The sequence below is a fragment of the Pempheris klunzingeri genome, chromosome 19 (assembly GCF_042242105.1).
Source record: "Pempheris klunzingeri isolate RE-2024b chromosome 19, fPemKlu1.hap1, whole genome shotgun sequence".
NCBI classification, from domain to species: domain Eukaryota; kingdom Metazoa; phylum Chordata; class Actinopteri; order Acropomatiformes; family Pempheridae; genus Pempheris; species Pempheris klunzingeri.
In genome coordinates this window covers 18592085-18609570 of record NC_092030.1, presented here as the reverse complement: position 1 = coordinate 18609570, position 17486 = coordinate 18592085, and the positions used below count along the sequence as shown (strand labels likewise).

Below are 17486 nucleotides of genomic sequence, written 5' to 3'. Positions count from 1 at the left end.
GAGAAGGCCTTGTTAAACAAACAGAATTGGGTGCACTGCTGCAGCCTTGCACAATATTTAGGAATGTGTACAGACCTGTAAAAGGGATATTAGCTTACAATAGGTATTTATTTCCTGCCTGTTTTAAAGGAGATTTTTCAATAAAGTGAATAAAGTTTGGGTACTTGTTAACACTGTAGGTAATGATTAAATGTGTCAAACAATGGGCAAAGCAAATAATTAATATTGAGCTATAAATACTATTAAAAACCCTTAGAGTTTTTATAAAAGACTCCTTAAAGGCAACAAACCACATAATAACACCCTGCACTTCTGAATCTTAGAATCTTGAATATAGTGCAGGACATTGTGGACTGACCTGCAGCTTTAGTCCTTCTGGTCTCACATTATTTGTCACTTCTTCTTCCTCTCGCAGTAAGCTTTCTGCGAGTATTGTCTCCTGTCACCACTTAAATAGAGAGGAGTTAAAGTCCAAAAGATTGTGTGTGTGTGTGTGTGTGTGTGTGTGTGTAGGGGGGTTGATGAATGTATGCTTGAGAGGTAACCACGGGGGGTGGTACCCCCTGGCCTTTAGGATGTCAGCATAATGGAGTAAAACTTTGGGACCTTATTGAGCTCTGGGGACACCCCATTCAGTCCGGACAGCAACCCAGCCTCAGGCCATTATCTTAGTCTAAAAAGTTTTGTTCCTTCTTCAGTCTTCAACAGAGCAGTTAGCACAAAATAATGAACCCCTCTTCATCGATGGACTGCCCAGTTCTCTTTTTACTAATATTTACTCATACTATAAACTGAGTAACCAGTCAACATTTGATGCTGAAATGAGGACTGTTCCATAAACGTATTTAATAGGTTATATTTCCAATAGAATCCATTAGGTGGGAGAAACACATTTGCCATTTAAGATGTTCAGTGTAAATGTTAGAAACACCTCAATCTGAAATTAATTCTAATATTACTGTTTTGTGCACAGTAGAAACATCTCTGTAGCCAAATGCAAAACTTAAATCATGTGTCAAACATTTTTGCCTTTTTTCGCCATTAAAATATAAAATATTCCAGATGCATTTCAAAGCTTATTCCAAGAAAAGTTTTTGCAGCTTGTTGTTCACAAGCTAGAAAAAGAATGAAATTTGCTTTCAAAACGAGGTCCTTTGTTGTCTCATCTCATAAACATATAGTCCTTGCTTTCAGAGAAACAGAGGTAAGGGATATTTTTTTTAACAAAAGCTCTTGGAAGGGTGTGAAAGGAGCCCCCTCGCACTGCTAAATGCCTGAACACAGTTGGAGTTGCCCCCTCCCCACTTCCCTGGGTCACTAAAGGCATTGAGGTTTTTAGAGGGCTGCTACGGCAGATTACTCCACACAGCTGTCCCAGCACCGTGGAAATGAAGTTATGCCCCTTGTCAGCTATGTTTTCTTTTCCACCCTCCTCCTGTTCTTCTGTCACTCCTTGAAACTTTGCACCACTGCTGCTGCTGGGGGGGGGGCAACTAAAGGACAATTCCTCGCCAGTGTGGCAGATAGAGAAAACCTATCTGATTGGTTGATTAAATATTCCCTCTTTGCATCATTATTCAGAGAGGTTCAAAATCCCTGACATTCAACCTAGCACAGCCCCGCTCCCATACCAGACCCTTCCCCCATTAACCCTCAATCATAAATCAACCCCTCCTCCACCTTCCCCGCCTCTCTAAAAGCCCAGGGTACTGCCTTCCCCAAGTCCAACCCCCTATTATTGTGGGCCACTGGGGTTTTCTCACTTAACTCTGCTTTTGCTGAAATGTTTGGAAATTTTGGGTCAAAGCTGAACTTCAGACCAAATCCAGCAACATGTCGAAAACAGAAATGTCACAATCGTCCTTTTAAAAGAATAAAAGATGGATTCACAAGCAATAAAACTCACATTTGCTGAATTCAATATACTCAGAACTTCAGCTGCAGATGATTTTTCTCATTATTAGTCTATAAAACACACAAAAATACTTATGACAAGTTCAGTGAGCTTAAGGGGAAGTCTTCAAATTGTTTGTCTTGCCCAACTAACAGTCTGAAAACCCAAAGAGTCAATTTCATAATCATACAAAACAGGAAAACAGAAATATTCAGAGAGAGCTGGGATCAGCAAATGTTTAACAATTTTTCCTGAACAGACAATGAAGGATAAAATAAGACTGTTGATGGACCAATCACTTAGTCAACTTATTGTTTCAGCAACTTGCTTGAACTTTGCCAAATGAATCATCTGCAATATTTATTTGATTGCTACTTTGCTGTTTCAATGAAAGCCAACTTTGTGTCTATATTATGTGAATGATGCAGTGTTCCAGTATCTCACCACAAGGCCCATTTTGTAGCTGCTTCCAAGGTCAAGAACAAACGGTGAAGATCGATAAATATGAGGTTTCTATTTCTGAATATCTGTTAGATTCATAGAGAACCAACTATTACTTTCAATACTTGAGTCATACTCTGTGTCTGTCTTTCAAACATATCGCTGTGGGTTCACATGAGGCAGACATGAGTATAACAGAATTAGAAGCGGTTCTCTTTAGTCCAGGACTAGAAGTTTCAAAATAGGCTCAACAGGAAAAAGTCAGTCTGCCGGCTGAGCAGTTTTAAAAATGTTTTGTAAAGTTCCACTGGGAGTTAAAGAGGAAGGGAGTTATTTCATTACCACTGTGCTACCCTGGCTGAGGAACAGTATCCAACATCACACTGATCTGCAAAATAGGCCCAAATAATTCCCCCATCCAAAAGCATATCTCATAGTTTAACTGTTCATTCAGTGTTTTACAAGGTTCATGCAGCTTTTCAAGAGTAAATTTCAATAACTTTTGAAGCACTTTCAAGGGACCTGAACCAAAAATTTCACGACCCTCACATTACATTGAATTGTACTAGAAATGCTATTGCGATGACGTGTTATTCTAAGTTTTGTGGTACAATACTTACTAAAATTCAGTAAGTTAGTATATGTAGATGTTTATTTAGTCTATTTTCATATTTACATTAGAAACTAGCTACATTAGAAAAGTGTAGTGCTCATTGCACCCCATTCACTTCTTTTACTTTCTCATTTATATGATGCGCCACCATCTCAAGGTGGAGGAGACACCAAACAAATATGACAACAGGAATGTTTCATTTCAAAGATTTTTGGTTAACATGACAGAGTGTATAGATGATAAACCAGTTTATGTTGATAATCAGCTTAAAGGAGTACATATGAAATCAAGCATTTTCCTAACCTGGAAAAGAGAACTGTTAAATTATTCATTTTCCAAACTTTAAAGACTGTGCACAAACCCTGATAAGAATATAATCATGTTTTGGGTGAAGCTAATAATCCAGGTGGCAGTAAAAGTACAGCATGAGGAAACTGTAGAAACATCACTAATGTGAGCGAATGTTGTCAAAATGTACCAAATGTTAGGCTGTTTGCTTTTCTCTTAGTGTAACCTAGAGGACAAAGGGTTCGGGGCGGGGCAGAGGGGAGGTTCGCCAAGCAACAGTTTGAGTTATGAAGAGGCAATTTTAATGATGTTCGGGTCCCTGCACCAAAAGCCCCAGTTGACTCTTTTCTGCTTCAGCATGGGAAAAAAACACAACATTCCTATTTTCTTCTGGTGCCAAAAGTTAATTGAAAACATTTCAGGGCAAAGTATGGTCTGGGGCCCCTATATGAGTCTCATCCCTTCATTATCTTCAACAATAATAAAAAGGCATTACAATTATTAATGGTCTGAGCAGGGGCCTGCTCTCTTAAAGTGACAGTGGCAGGCTTTCGCTTCTCGTAACAAAAGCCAAGAAATGCCTTCACCACATCACATTGTTGGTCATTTTTAACAATCGCTGCCATTGTAGGATTTATTATTTGGGTCTTTGTTTTTAAGGGTGTTTTAATGGTTGTGTTTTCCAGAGTTAAGTCATGTTGTATAATAGAGTGCTAAACTATGATTAAGTTATCCTCATAGGCTCAGAGAGAAGTTAGACCACTAAACATCGAACTGTAAGGTATCCAACTGTTGCACAAATGAACGCTGAGTCTCGGCAGGATTTACACCAAGCAATAAAGCTGAACTTTCTCACATAACTCCTCTGTCTTCCTCTGGGATAGCTGCCTCTTCACGCTCCCCCACTCCCTGAAAGGGGTGACAGAGGAAAAGAGTGAATGAAGTGCCTCCACATTGTGCTCGGGCACCATTGTGTATTTTGCATCTCCATAATAGAGGTGCCACTCGACTTCTCTTCCAATCAATGGGCTGGAGGGCCCATCTCTTTTTCTTTGAAAAGCAACATGGCTGCCATCAATGCTTTCAAGACCCATTATCACAAGTGAAGGAGAGGACGATGGCTTTTTTCTTTAGTACAGATGGCTGACTGACTCATAACATGAGTCACAAGCATGTAAACAGACACCATGCACTATCACTGTTATCACTGATTTAACTAAATGCATTGTATTCTGAAAATACTGGGAATCCAATTGTGACATGCTGGCTTCAAAAAGTATATTTGTGACCTATAACAGTTCATTCTTCTTAGCAACCACTTTTTCTTTGTGCCGTTTATTCATAAAACAAAAGTCACTTGTTGGATGGGACTACAAAGACTTTAAAGCAGGTGTTTTAAGGCCTATAACCTGCTCAGAATAATGCTGACTGACTCTCATTGCTTAAATACTGACCTCACTTGTAGTTTGACTAATACCAAGAACACCAGATGAACTGAGGCTGGTGAGGACACTTATCAGATGTTACACATGCACGATGGCACATAGGGTGAAAAACATCTGAGGCATCTATGTGCAGTGAATCACCATTTCCTCATTAATTTCAGCTGCAGTAACAGATTATTGTAACTAAACCATCATTGCCATCAATATGTAAAACCTCAACAACAAACGATACCAAAAGAATGTAAGTTCAAGTCAGAGCCACACAACTTCCAAAAGAATTTTTTAAACTCTTTATTTAATGTGCATGTACATTCAGAGGAGTGTGTTCACAATGGGCACTTAATATCCCCGCTTACTCAAACACAGCCATCTTTTTTCTCTCAGTGTGTCTTTGTGAAGACTTCTAACAAACACATGGGGTGAGGATAAACAAACCAAACACTTCTGGGCTCCATTCGTGCAGCAAACCCCCCCCCCAGTGGAGGAGTTTACCTTTCCCTCGTCTGTTTGAACAGTTTTCAAGAACAAACATCTATGTGCACAAGGTCAAGCGTATCGCTCTTAAGAGCTTCTTGTTTCAGTTGCATTATTTGCTCCTTGGATTTAGACACATCCCAGTGGCTTACATCAACTTTGGTTTTTAATGAAGGGGTTGTGGGAGGAAGTCTCTGTGCGGCCGCTAACACAAAATTGCTCTGCCTTTACAGCTTGCCTCTGATATGGTCACATAATGGTGAATCAGACCAGACTTTTAGGCACTTTGAGACTAAATATTTTTCCTGTCTCTGTGTTCATCAGGCAATAAAAAAAAAAGTGTGACTCACCTATTCTTACAGTGCAAATCTCTTGTTACTCATAAACAAACATTTTGACAAAAACAAAGTTCATAAAATATACTGTACAATTTATCTTTATATAGCTGACATGAAAATAGGTTCCTTCAGCTTCATCAGATGGCTAACATTTACAAATGCTATAGTAAAACTACAGGCTACATCTGCTGCTGATCTGATCCATAAACCATCATTTGCTGGCTTTAACATGACTGATTATCAGACAGCAAATGCCCTGAAGTGTGTGTTTGTGCCGACCTGTAGCAGAAACTTTAGGGCTGAGTTTACTGGCCCAAAATGTTAGTTTTAAGACAATCCCGGCTGGTTACAACAAAACAGCTTCTAGTGATGGTATTTGTGGTGTTGACTCACGATGAGCACGTTTCCAGCTGGCCTTAATGGCAGCAGCGTTTCAGATTAATTTGGTTAAAACAAAAATGGTGGTCAGGACCTGCAGCACAGTCTGAGAAGCTGGGGAGTCACTTGAGCTTTCCACATATTGATAATCCTCCTGGTCGATGTAATCGTCCTCACAATCCTCCTCGGAGTCTGAAAAGCCGCTTCCAGCGAACCGATCACTCGAATCGGAGCAGAAAGTTTTCATGGTGACTTTTATATACTCGCAGATGTTTCTCTCGGTGCCATCGCACACACAAGTGTCAAGCTGCTGCGCCTTCGGTATGGAGCGCATGTTGGCGATGACTCTGCGGCAATCATCAGAGCACCTTTCCCCTCCGAAAAGTTTTCGGCAGTGAAATAAATAATCCCTCATGGCAGAGCTGCACGGCAGGTCCGCCTCACACTGCCGCCGGGCCTCGGTGCAGCCCATGGTGCTCGTCCGCGGCAGGCACGGCTCGATGGCTTGTTTGGTGCTCCTGCAGACCGGGTCCAGGGCGCAGTCACAGTCCTCCAGAGCCGGGCCGCTTTGGGTTAAGTTGAGCTGAATGAGAGAAGATATGCAGTGACTGGGACACTTCTTACAGTCCCCGCTGATGACGGACGCGCAGGCATAAAGGTACTGATCATAAGCGTAATGGCACTCCGGCTCTCCGTGGCACTTGAGGATGGCTTTCCAGCAGATCAGCCGACGGCTGTGGTTTGGAGATCCGACACATAAACCTATGATAATGACCAATACACTGCATTTAAAAACTGCTTTCCACTCCATCAATATGGCACGACTTGCCATTTCCAGGAAGAATTAGTCCTAAAATGTTAGACTTCATTAGGACTTCTGTAACTCCATCACGCTGTCAAAACCAAGTTACACCCCGATGGTTGCAGATCATGTCACAGTTGACGACTGAGGCGCCACGAAGTGTGCAACAACCCGTCAAGGATGTCCATAACAAGCCAATCATATTCACATCTGAAGAGTTTCAGCGTGGACACAAACTTTTCCAGGACCTTCCCGTCCTTCAGCAGGGAAAAGTTTTGATCAACTTTAACACGTCCGGAAAAAAACGAGTTATTTCCCAAACTTTTCCGAAAGTACCGCCAGATATCCTCATTCCGACAGTCACTCATGCGCGTTCGCTTCCAGCCCGCATCCACTCAAAGAGCAGCAGCTCGGTGATGAAGGCTGATGAAGGCTGATGAAGACTGTGCGCTGATCGGCCGATTAGGTTTCTGCAAAGAGCGCCTCTGATTGGTCCGCTAGACTGTTGTGATTCTTGCGTCACGCGCGGGCAGTGACGCAATCTGCTGTTTTAATCTGGATCAAAATGAAACTTTTTATTATCTTACTTTGGATAACTTCAAGATTATTGATACATTTATTAACTCATGTGCGTTTTATGAGCTCATACATTACAGTTATTCATTGTTTTTAGATCTGAGGGTTCAGAACTTTTACATAAACTGACACGAATCTCCTGATTTGTATTATGCTACTATATTTGGGTTTCTAATGATATCTGTTCTGTTCTGTGGTCTGATTCTTGAATAATTGCTCATCCCTGCAGTGAGGCCGGTATGTAATGAGGCAGAGTTTCTTTGGAAAACACTGGAGTTGTGTTGCATCCCCGCAGGAAGAAACGACAGCTGTTATAACACATGCAGAGCTCCTGTCTTCCCTCCACGAAGCATAACAAGCCTTGATTGCATACTTGTGATACAGCATACTCATGAACACTGCACTGGCACATCTGCACACACCAATAAAGACATGATAGCTTAGAGGTTTAAGAGCTATGATTTGCAGATATAGAGCTGGGAAAGCAGTAGAAGTCTTCACATGAGAAAAGTAAAAGAAAAAAAATCACATTTGGCTGTTTTTACTGCCCAAAAATAAGCAATCAGCAGTGTGAAATCCTAATGACCCAGTGCTTTACCTTTTGGTACAGAGTCTTTCCTATTTCCTAACAATAACAGTTACCAGGACAAATAGTGTGAAGAGGAATAGTCAGTGCCATCCCACACCATTTAAACAAACATGAAGCCCCTAGGAATGAAAACAGTATGGATCTGTTGAGGCCAAAAGAACAAAGTGAAGAAAAGAAAACCACTCAGTCATTTGGATAACTCTGTTCTTCTGACCCTGTCACATCACCACACCATGAACACAAAGATGTGGCAGCTCTCAGAGGACCCCCAGACCCCCAATTCCAATTAGAGAGATTAGAGAGGAGTCAAGACAAGAGCAGAAGAGTTTCTTAGCCAAACAACCCAAGCAGCCCCCTCCGCCTCATCCAACTGGCATACCAGAGCAACAGGACGACTGCAGACTCACTTTAAAGCAACATCAAAGTGGAGGTTAGAGGAAGCCCAAATGGTGAACTGCTCAAGGGTCTCCATTAAGTACAAGGAACCTGCCATCAGCCCAGACCACTATGACCAAAGATGGCACTTAATAGGGAGAGATGTGGGTGCTGTGTCACAGCTGAGGATGTGACAATCAAACCTGCCATTTACCATCTACTTTTGCACTTTTCTGTCCTTTGTACAGTCACACACTCTGATGTGCAAACCCTAAACAAAACTTTCTAACTTTTTAACAACTGGGACATCGCTAAAGAACATACCCTCGCCATACTTTCCTTTCACTTTTAAGAAGGAGTTCATAATACATAGCAGAACCAAAATCCCATCAGTGTTGGATGGCCGCCAGATAAGAACAACGGCCAGATTCAGTCCAGCCAGCGGCTCTGAATGATGGAACAGGCAGCTGCTCTCCCCCAAACTGTGCCTCCTAAATTACACTAATACATCACTTCGATTCTCTACTTTGTTTTAACCATATTTCTTAGATTTAATAAAGGGAAAAATGAGGCCAGTTTCCTTTGCAGTCTTGTCCTCTATTTATTTCAAATGTGTACCTTTGGATATGCATCCTCTACATGCGGTCGTTCATGGCGACTTGCATATAATAGTGTTTCCAGAATTGGAATGCGGTTCCCGAGAGTAGATTTGTAAATACTCATGCAGAAACAGACATGCTCGTCAGTTGGTCTCCACTGCTGTCAGAAGTCATTACACACAAGCTGTTATGCCAGAACAATTCACTGAACTTTGTATTCAAGTGCTTCCAAACCCAGAGAGGCAGAGAGGGAGGCAAAGAGAGGGTAGGGAGGAGAAGAAGTCAATATCAAAAAGCTGCCAAAAGTTGTTTTTTTTCTCCATTTTTTTGTGTCTCATGGAAACATCATAGATGTCTTTCTTAGATATGTTGATATTTTGACTGCATTCATTTCGCGTGAAAGAAAGGAATTCATATTTCCTTTGGTGAAAACAAGAATATTAACTCAGCCATGACATGAATTTGCAGGGTAAGTGTCATGTCATCTTGAGCCAGATGAACAGTACAGCACTGCAGTTATCGTGCTTTCTGGTATGCACCTTAAAGTGATTTCAGCCCCATGAGCAGCATAATGTGACCACTGGATGGATTGTGAAATTTTGTGCAGATATTCATGATATATTCATCAAGGAGCCCGGGGTAGATAGATGAGTCAAACACAGGAGTCTCACTCAGGAGACTGTTAGTTCAACGTGTGACACCAGATGTCAACAGTGACTTATTTCTACTGACGTGAGTTATGTCTTGTTTGTTATCTAACTTACATCTTCAGTCACTTCCGTCTGTTCCGCATCTAAAAAACGTATCTTAACCCAAACCATTCTCATTTCCTTAAACTAACCAAATGGTTTTGATGCCTGAATTCAGCCAAACAGTAACCATTTCACAGCCTTGAATTAGGAATGAAACTTAACTTTAGTTGTTTTCCTGCCTGTGGCTGGTCACCTGTCGTCCTATAGAAAGCAATGCAAATGCTCATATATGTCATTTTGGGAGTGTATGGAAATTGCTGTATCTGTATGAGAATGTGTTTGTGACTAAATGCATCCCTCTGAGGGAAGCTACGCACCATGGGAGGATAAAAGACGAAAGAATATGACTTTGAATTGGCAGAGGAGAACAAACCCAAAAGTTAAAAGTTAAAAATCATTCTGGCTGTAAACTAGCCAAAAGTGCTCAGGCAGTCACAATTGGCAAAAGTTTGGGATGTGGTCCGATGTGAGGATGAACAAATAGGCAATTGTTTTGTTGTATTGGTTTCCCGTCAGCAAGACCTTTTTTTTTGTCTTGTTTCATGCAGCAGATTAATACCATGACAGGCAGTGTAAAGCTGGATGAGATTTCAAAAAGATTCATGTTCTGGATGTTATTGTTTCACTTAAGGATCTTGCAGGAAAGCAGATGGGGCTGTTAAAGAGATTGGAACAGAGAGTTAAAATCCAGACACAGAGGTAGACGCTGGTTTTACCATCACAAAGGAGGGTAATTGATAGTGGATGCTGCAATAGATTAATGACACCTGCAGTAAAATCTGTGTTATAAGGAACAATGGAAACCTTCCGGTGCAGTATAGAGATACTCAGTGACACTGGTCAGGTAATGAAAAGATAGCAGAGCCTTTTCTCTTCGGTACAAGGAGGGGAAGATAATAAAGCCACACAAATTTCCCCATAGGTAGCACCATCGAGGGTATCTGTATCTAAAAATTATGTGTGTGGCTATCACAGAAGAAAATGAGACTCCGAGGCAGACAGGGTTTTTAGCTTTTGTTTGAAACATGACCTCTCTTCTCCTCAAGAGGAAACAGCTCCTCAGGGACAGATATGCCACCACAACCTCAACACAGAGGAGACATTGTTCACTTGATCAAGACCTTAACAAGAAACCCGAAAGGAAGAAAATGCCGACCCAGCATCCACATTATAAGAGCCAAAGAAAAGAAAGGAAGTACACTTTTTAGGGGACAACTCCAGTATTTTTTACCAGAGAGAACGTGTGGCGAACAAGCTATAATGGCTGTAATGTAATACTTAATGGCAATCGTGCCAAATCAAAGCCTATCCACAAAAAGTGCTTCGTTTTGCCGCTGACAGGCTCAGATTGTTATTTGAAATGTCTGGCAGCATTACGGAAAGGATTTCCATTGATACTGATGTGTAAGGTCCTTTTTGTTAGATCTGATATAGTTGTTTTTGCTCTCTGTCCAAAGCCACCAGACTCCATCGGCAAAAATAATAAATTTACATGTGTGTTGCAGATCTGAGGCTGTCTCATTCAGTTAGTTTGTTTGTGTTATTGTGTGACTGTGGTGCCTAGAAGGGTTAGTTACGGCTCCAACATAATATTTGTGTGACACACAATAACAAAGACAAAGAAACTGATGAAGGCAGCTGTAGACTAGCTACTTACGTGTTCTGCAAGGTAAAATCACTGTTTTTGTCACAGGAGTCTGGTGGGTTTGAATAGCGCAATCCAGCGGCAGTTTCCTGTGAAACAGAAAGGATTCTCTCTAACAGAGGTCTATCTCTTAGGGGATTTCCATATTTTTGTCATACACCATTGATAACAATCCGAGCCTGTCAGGGGTAAATTCAAGCCCTTTTAGAGACGTACTTTGATCAGGCGCAATTGCCCAAAAGGATTTCATCACAGCCATTTTAGCTTGTTCACTGACCATTCTCACCTGCAGACTGAGGTGATCTACTGGACCACATCCAAAAGTTTTTTTTTTTTACCTACCAGTCATATCAAAGCCAAATATGAATAGATGTGGCAGAAGTTTAGAAATCTCAGAGTTATTGATGTTGTGGAATTTAAAGCATGAAATTATTATAATAATTATAAGCAATAATTAGGAGCATCAATACAGACAGTCTGATCAAGCACAGTAATTATTGCTGAGACCCACTGAATCTTCATGTGACAATGTAATGACTACTTATGCCAACCACAGTGTTTAGCGTTAAGGATTGCAAGGGTTACTCCCAAGGGAAATGAATTTGGTCGTCATATGCTCACAGTCATATTTTGGCCATTTGGTAAATCCTCTGAGACACCAGAACTTGAATGTGAAATTTAGGACTATTCTGCAATTCATGGCATTTGGGTGTGTTATGTGCAGATCTATTTCTTGGCTCTGAACAAATCCAGGAAGTTACTGGTCACTCCAACAAACAGCAAATAACTATCCTAAAACCACAAATTGTCATTTTCAGTACAGACAAAACAAATAAGACATGGTGTGAATTAGTGAGCTAAGCTAACTGGCTGCTGGCTGTAGCCTTATATTTAATGGATACGTTTCAGAGTGGTATCAGTCTTCTTATTCAACTGTCACTTGAATTCCCAAATTGTTGTACTATTCTTTTTAGGCCTCAAGTAAAACAGCACAGAGAGAGGTTATGGTTACTTAAAAGATATCTCAGATATTTTAATCAGAGCTACGGGGGATCATTGTGAGATTATTACTCTGTGTACACGTACACACACAGTACAGAGCTGGGAGAAGCAGGATATAAGATTACCAGTTTTTTCATTTCCACTGCACATTCTGTAACTCAGTCAGTCTGGCATCCCGCCACCATGGGGCACATTTTGAGCTCAATCTTTAAGGCGTAGCTGCTATTTCGGGAAGACAGAAAATGAGATGTGATCCAGGGCTTCCATGACATTTGTCTGAGTAATCACAATGTTTGAGCAGAACTGGAGAAACTATTTGAACAGCATGGGCAATAGTTTCTAGATTATCTTTCTGGGAGTCTCAGGAGTATTCTTAGAACTTCAGGCTAGACACAGGAAACGTGTGGGCTGATTTATGATATTTTGGTGAGTATCAACAGTTGATGCGTAGCCCCAGATGACAAAGCTCAGTGCAAAAGCAGTCCTAGATACACAGTAACTGTGGAACTGTTTTACATGGTAAGAGGGAAACGTCCTTCATGCAAAAAACATCAAAACATAGAAATGTGAACACATCCAAGAGCATCCTTTGATATATTATATTTTTGTTCACATGGGTGGAATTGTCTATAGTTTGGTGGTTAGATGCCACTTACTGTTACACTCACTGTTCCTAACCTTTAATTTGCACACATATCCCCACAAGCGAAAGATCCGCTGACTCTAAGCTCATGAAGAGCCTGGTGGTCAGAGCGTAGATGAGGCTGTCTTCAGTGACAGTAACCACATGCATGCTTTTAATCCAAACACCACCCTTTGTAAGGCGCAGCATCAGTGGTGGTCTGGTCCAACTGTCCCCAACCATGACAACATAGAATATATCAAGATGATCTGAGTGGATTTTTTCCCACTTCCATAGATAAATACCACAAAATACCATGGTTACTACTGGTTTTGGACTGCCACATCAACCATCTTGCAGGATTCAGGGATCATTCAGTAGACACACATTCTTGTAATAGAATATTATTTTGTCCTGATCCACTGAGATTAATTTTCTTGCGGATCCTTCGGTAGTTATTTTGCAGAGATAGACACCATAAAATGGCTGTACAGACATTGCATGTCAGTGGACATATAATAAAATCTGCTATCAAAGGTAAACTTGAGAGAAGTTACTGGGCCGACTCAGTGCACTGCAAGTATTAATGTTGCCTAGTTACATAACTTTGGACAAAACATTTCACATCTTTGCCCTCTAAACTGCAGTAATGGTTTCTCCCATCCAACTTGGACTTCAGTCGACCTACATCAGTTTTGGTTCCAGTCTCAGACAGGCGTTTTTTATCCAAAGAGGCAAAAAAGCTTTTAGTAGAGAAGCAGAGAGTTATGGGGGGATTTTCATTCTGTACTACAGTCACTTAGATGTCAGATGGAATTTGACATTTTTGTATGTGGAAGTATGGAACATGGTTTTGTCATGGGAAACTACCAAGGAAACTTTCAGATGTTTTGACTGTTACCTCCAAAGTAAGAGTACTTCATAGGGTGGGGGGGCGGGATTTGGAAAGCATGGGCTATCTGCTACAAATATGGCTCCTTTCTGGATGAGGGCTGCGGCAGTATTTGGATTAGCAGTTAGCTCCAGTCAGGGTGGTCTTGGATAGGGAGTTTATGTTCAATTTAAACATAGGCTTTCTGAGTCTGCGTAGTGTCACTGTGCTGAAGAAAGCCATGCTGATCAGTTAAACAAGGGGCGAGATGGTCTAATGTGTAGTCTGATGACTGAAGTTATAAAACCTTTTTATTGTACACAGCCTGGCAGAGATACTTTATAATTCTGTATATTCTCTCTCTCTCTCTCTCTATATATATATATATATATAGTATAGTATATATATATATAGTTCTCTTGCTTATAAGCTACTGTACAGCACATGCATCAGCTGTTTCACATTTCTATATATTCCTATTCCTTTTTATATACTAAACTAAAACACAAATTTATCTTGAAAGAGGAAAAAAATGTCTCTGTCTCTTTCATTTTAGTTTTAAAATCCTCAAGAAATATTATAACTCCAACCAAATATAGTTTACCAGCTGAGGCAGGTGGAGATTGATTACTTGTTACAAAAACATTGACCTGAGAATAACTTGTATGCTGCGATAACCAAAGTTATTACAATTCGTCCTGCAAGGAATGTGAATGTCTGTACTAAATTTTATGACCAAGACCACGTCCATGCAATAGCAGCTTCTTCCTCAGACGGCGAATAGTGCCAAAGTGATGTGATAAACGCTCAAAAGGGGTGTAAACACTTAGTTAGCCATAGGAGGCAAATGAGGGGAGAGAACTATCGGTAAAAGCAAAAATAATCTTGATAAAATGTAAAGGTTTTGTTTGCTTTGATGATGAAGTTATTGAGATATTTCACCTAAAGCCCCTGATGTCAGCCTCATGGTGGCGCTAGAGGAGAAGTGAGAGCATCATCAAAGTCATTTATCCTCTGGAGACTGTTAATGTCTAAACAAAAATTCCACGATAATCTGTGCAGTAGTTGTTGAGATATTACAGACAGAGGCACTCTGCTTATCTGTTGTCTTTGTGATCCTCCAATTTTGCACCAGCAAGGCTGAGATGGGCTGCAGAGGAGGGGGAGTTGAGGGGGGGAGGGTTGTCAGTTGAATAAGCTGTCAGTTGCACAGACACACCACAGATAACAGTCCTCATCAGTGGGTAAAGTAAACAGAGCCTGTCTGGACACGGGCTGGTGTAAGTCAGATAGTGAAGGGCTACAGCAGAAAACAACAAGTACTGACCTGTCATGGCTAGACAGAAAGAAAAGGACAAAACAGCGCTGCATATGAAAATAGTTGAACAGCAAAAAATGAAAGCGCTGACATTTTGTAATGAATGTTTCTTATTCCTTAAAACGAACACTAAATCATTTGGCAGAGGTCGCCATGACAACATGATTTGTCTTAAATAATCCAGTATGCTGCCACTGTTGTTTTAAAGCTCTTGTTATATAATTTTAATTTGACAGTGTTCTGTTTTTGTCTGAGAAAAATTAATAGTCAGACAGTGATGCAGCTAGATGTAACAAGTAGCTCCTTTGGGGGAAAGAAAGGAAATGCCTGCCTTGAAAAGCATGGCAAAGACTGCAGTGCAGCCAAACCCATTCAACTGTAATCCTTTTTGTTTTTGTTGTTTTCCACTTATTTTGAGTTTGTATTTGAATAGTATGACTATTATTCAAACTAGGATATGTCATCTCATTGTGTCTATATTGTATATATGTACACACGTACATATAGTACATACTATACATGCGCACCACACACAGTAGCAAGGGAAACATAAACAGGCTGGGTTTTGCTTTTCCTGCAAAATCTAAATATTGACTCAGTAACCTATAATCATACACAGTCTGAACAAAATCGAAATAAACAAGTGTGTCTGTAATGTGTAAGTGTTTGTATGTCTCATGGGCACTGAGGCCCTTGAATGCCGACGCTGACAAACACATAAAACAAGTGGTTCAGTTTTTAAGTGAATACCAGACAATATGGATTTCATCCAGCACGCTTGAGCTACATAAATGATTTTGTATTCCTTAAATATACAAAGAAGCTCTGAGCGTTCATCTCTGATCAAACATCTGCTACCACTTTACACAATGTAACTTACACATGACTCACATACTATATTGTCACATCAAGAGGCTTTAAAATGCCAAGAAGTAAGTAACAAAGGCAGTAAAAATTCCATCACGTTCTCAGAGGAACTTCAGTGCCAAGTTTCCAAGTGACATCAGCTGCCAGTGATCCACATAACGTGTTATTGTTGTGTTGTAATGTTATTAAAACCTCATTAAGTTTCATATCTGACTTTCAATCTAATTGCCTTCCTTCGCTGGAAGCTACAGTAGAATATTGGGGAAAACACAGACTGTGTGTGTGCTGACATCGAAGACTTTGTTGTTCCATGGACAATAATGGCTGCTTTCCTAGATAAACTTGATTGATTCAATGAGGCTTTTTTGTTAGCATACTGTTGGATCATTTTGTTTCTCTCAGTGAGTCTTCATGGCTCATTAGTTAAGTGGCAAAGCTGAAACATTTCTGGCTCTACTAAGGCCTGACAGGGTGTCTTGCTGTTGCCAGAACTCATCAGAGGCTAACCAGGCAACAAAAAGTCTGGAAGAAATGAATGTTGTTTTTCATCCAAAAGAAGAAAAAAAAATGATGTTCTGCTGCCCTCTAACTTTGTGTCTCCTCAGGTTAAAGGAACAGTTCATTTTTTTTGGAATATCCTTATATAAGATAAGATAAGATCGGCCAGGTACAGTGAGTTCAGTTCAGAGGTCACTTTCAGACAGATCCAGTCTGCTGTCTTTATGCTAAGCTAAGCTAACTGCTTGCTACCTCTAGCTCTATAAAACAGCAGAAAAAGAAGATTTTCAAAAGATGTTGAACTAGTCCTTCAAGGTTCAATCGTTCTAAATGTGAGATAAATCATGAACCACATGAAAAAGCTAATAAAATGTCCAGAAAACCTCTGAGACTTATGTTTATTTGTCACACTGGATTTTCAGTTTTGAAATATGTATGTATACACATTGGATCGTCTTGTTGTTACTGATTTATGGTGAGTCAGAACTCTTAGAAACAATGGCGTCCTTTTACTTGTTCTGAGATATCTGGGCTTGCGTCCCAAAATCCCATTATGTCCAAAAAAAAATGTTGTAAGACGAGTTGGTCTCAGCTTTCTCAACAAGAATATGAAAAGAAAGCATTGTTCATACATTCTTATAAAAGGCAGAAGCAGGCTGGTTGGATTTCCAGACTAGTAAATCAAATCTAAGCAAAAATGACAAAAGACTGTGTACTTGGCGGCTTCCAGGTGTGTATGTGTATACACATCTTGTTATACCTTAGCCAAAAGTGTTCTACTAGGCTTGTTCCTTTCTAAAGCAATCTGAGCAGATGGTCAATGAAATTACACAGTACTTTTCAGCTTTTGAGAGAGAAGCTGAGATTTGAATAGCAGGAGTGTGGCAGCCATAAGAGTAACAGAATGGCAGATTTAGATGAGAATAACAATAACAAGCAAAGCCATTCAATGTTTCATTTAGAGAGTTTTAACACAAATTGCTTTTCATCTAGTCCTAGTGACAGATGCATCGGACCAAAAAACTGGTTTCTGTCGTGCCTGCCTATCTTTCTACCTTTGTGCCCCATATCCCACCACTGAGACTTTAACACATTCATG

The 17486-nt window shown here is 40.4% G+C and overlaps 1 protein-coding gene across 1 annotated transcript; it reads right to left on the bottom strand.

Moving 5' to 3' along the window:
• Positions 1–4977: 4977 nt before the first annotated feature.
• LOC139218918 (growth arrest-specific protein 1-like) lies at positions 4978–7049 on the bottom strand. The gene has a single exon (XM_070850665.1). It carries the CDS (start codon positions 6701–6703, stop codon positions 5927–5929), a length of 777 nt encoding a protein of 258 aa, XP_070706766.1. The 5' UTR covers positions 6704–7049; the 3' UTR covers positions 4978–5926.
• Between the last annotated feature and the right edge of the window lie 10437 nt (positions 7050–17486).